Source organism: Gavialis gangeticus, unplaced genomic scaffold (genome assembly GCF_001723915.1).
Source record: "Gavialis gangeticus isolate Ggan-Ray unplaced genomic scaffold, GavGan_comp1, whole genome shotgun sequence".
Lineage (NCBI taxonomy): Eukaryota > Metazoa > Chordata > Crocodylia > Gavialidae > Gavialis > Gavialis gangeticus.
The window spans coordinates 36,277,182-36,279,000 of record NW_017729022.1 but is presented as its reverse complement, the minus strand read 5'-3'; the positions used below and the strand labels follow the sequence as shown (position 1 = coordinate 36,279,000).

The 1,819-nt window shown below is 45.7% G+C and overlaps 1 protein-coding gene across 1 annotated transcript in view; it reads left to right on the top strand.

Annotated features, from left to right (window-relative positions):
* Positions 1 to 1,819, top strand: part of PAWR (pro-apoptotic WT1 regulator) — a 199,452-nt gene that overhangs the window by 899 nt on the left and 196,734 nt on the right. The window contains exon 2 of the mRNA XM_019515790.1: positions 7 to 195. Coding sequence (XP_019371335.1) covers positions 7 to 195 — 189 coding nt within the window. The remainder of the gene's footprint in view (positions 1 to 6; positions 196 to 1,819) is intronic.

Genomic DNA, 1,819 nt, shown 5'->3' with positions numbered 1-1,819 from the left:
CCGGAGCCGGCGCCCAAGCCTCCCGCGGGCCCCGAGGAGGAGGCGGCGGTGGCGGTGGCGGTGGCGGTGGCTGTGGCGGCGCCCAAGGGGAAGGGCTCGGGGCCGAGCGCCAGGAAGGGCAAGGGGCAGATCGAGAAGAGGAAGCTGCGGGAGAAGCGCCGCTCCACCGGCGTCGTCAACATCCCGGCCGCCGAGGTGAGCCCGCCGCCACCTGTTGCCCGGGACACTTCCCGGCCCCGCGCCTGCCTCCTTCCTGGGAGTCCACGGGCATCTTGTACCTCCTCCTCCTCCCCCTCCCCCGGCGGGACAAGTCTGGCTTCCACGTGTCTTCCCGTGCGTTTCCCCAGCCCTGTAAAGCGGGGCGGGAGATGGAGGTGCTGGGGCTCTGGGTAGCCGGTCAGGTGCAGACATGCCCTTGCTGCCAGCCCACAGCAGTCCGGCCGCTGGAAAAAGCGCAGCGGTTTGAAGAGCGTTTTTCTTGAAAGCAGGGAAGGGTAGTCTTATCAGCCAGTTACTGTTCTCTGTGCTTGATTCCTCCCATGAAACCCTGGCACTTGTTTAAAAGAGCTTTGAAGGAATCAGGAATGGGAATCCCTTAGCTTCTTGGTACTTAAGGTGGTGCAGGTTGAAGGAAACAAATTGTGTTATGTTTTTCCAGTTTATGCCTATGCCAATGATTGCCCTTTTGGAAGCCGCACACATTACTTTATTTATCTAGATCTCTTTATCCTTCTTAATGACTGCGGTCTGCTGCCTGGAAAAAAACAAACCAACCCAGATACTGTATTTCCTAAGCTGCAGAAGATGAATCCTATTTTTTTTTTTCCTCACCTGAAGTAACCCAATCCTCACTTACATCATACGCGTTTTCACAGCAAACGGCTTACCATAAGGCATATGGTCAGGCAAAGAATCAATAACAGCCAATTATCTTGAGAATTTGCATTTATAGATAATTTGCCCTCATATCCAATTGCATATATTTGGAATAACTCAAATGGTTTTATTTGCATTATTTCAGCTTCACAAAGAAGTAACTGAAACATGTATTTCATTCCAAAGGGTCCCCAAACATTTCCAAAAATATATAATTGAATCACTTCACCTTCTGCTAAAAGCTTCCAAGTCCTATCTGGGATATGGCAGCTGTTAAAATGCATAGTCAGTAGAAAAGTGTGAGCCAGGAATTGGAGACTCTTTTTGTAGCCAGTTAAAGCTGCTAAATATTTTTAGTGGCATTTATAATAATCCAGTCTGGAATCTGATCAAGATACAGGGTCTCAGTGTCTTGATCTTGGAAAAATGTTGTGGAATCTTTAGTAACCATAGATCATCAGAGCTCTTTCATCCAAAAAACATACTCTCCAGAAAAATGCACACAATCCTTTAATAACCTCACAAGGTGATATTGTTCTGGTGCTGATTTAGAAATTTAGAGTCCTTTATTCTTTCCCTTCCAGTATCCTAGGATTTTCTTAGAGTTCATAATGACCATGTCCTACCCCTAAATGATATGGCTGAGGCACTCTTCATTATATCAGTAGACATTTACACATCTATAGTGATCTGCTTCTCTTCATTGTAAACATTATTGTGCAATTTAGTGGTTGTTCTTCAGTCATGTAAGCACAATAATGCTAAGTGATGTCAGGCACAAGTGCACCATGCCATTGGCTTTGGAGAGGTCACAGTAATGTAGATTTTGAGGGGACTAGAGATGAACACTAAATAAAATATATTTTGAGAATTCAGATTCTGACAGGAATCTATAAGGAAAAGATAATATGTTGGGTGATTTTTCTCTTTTATACCTTTTTCA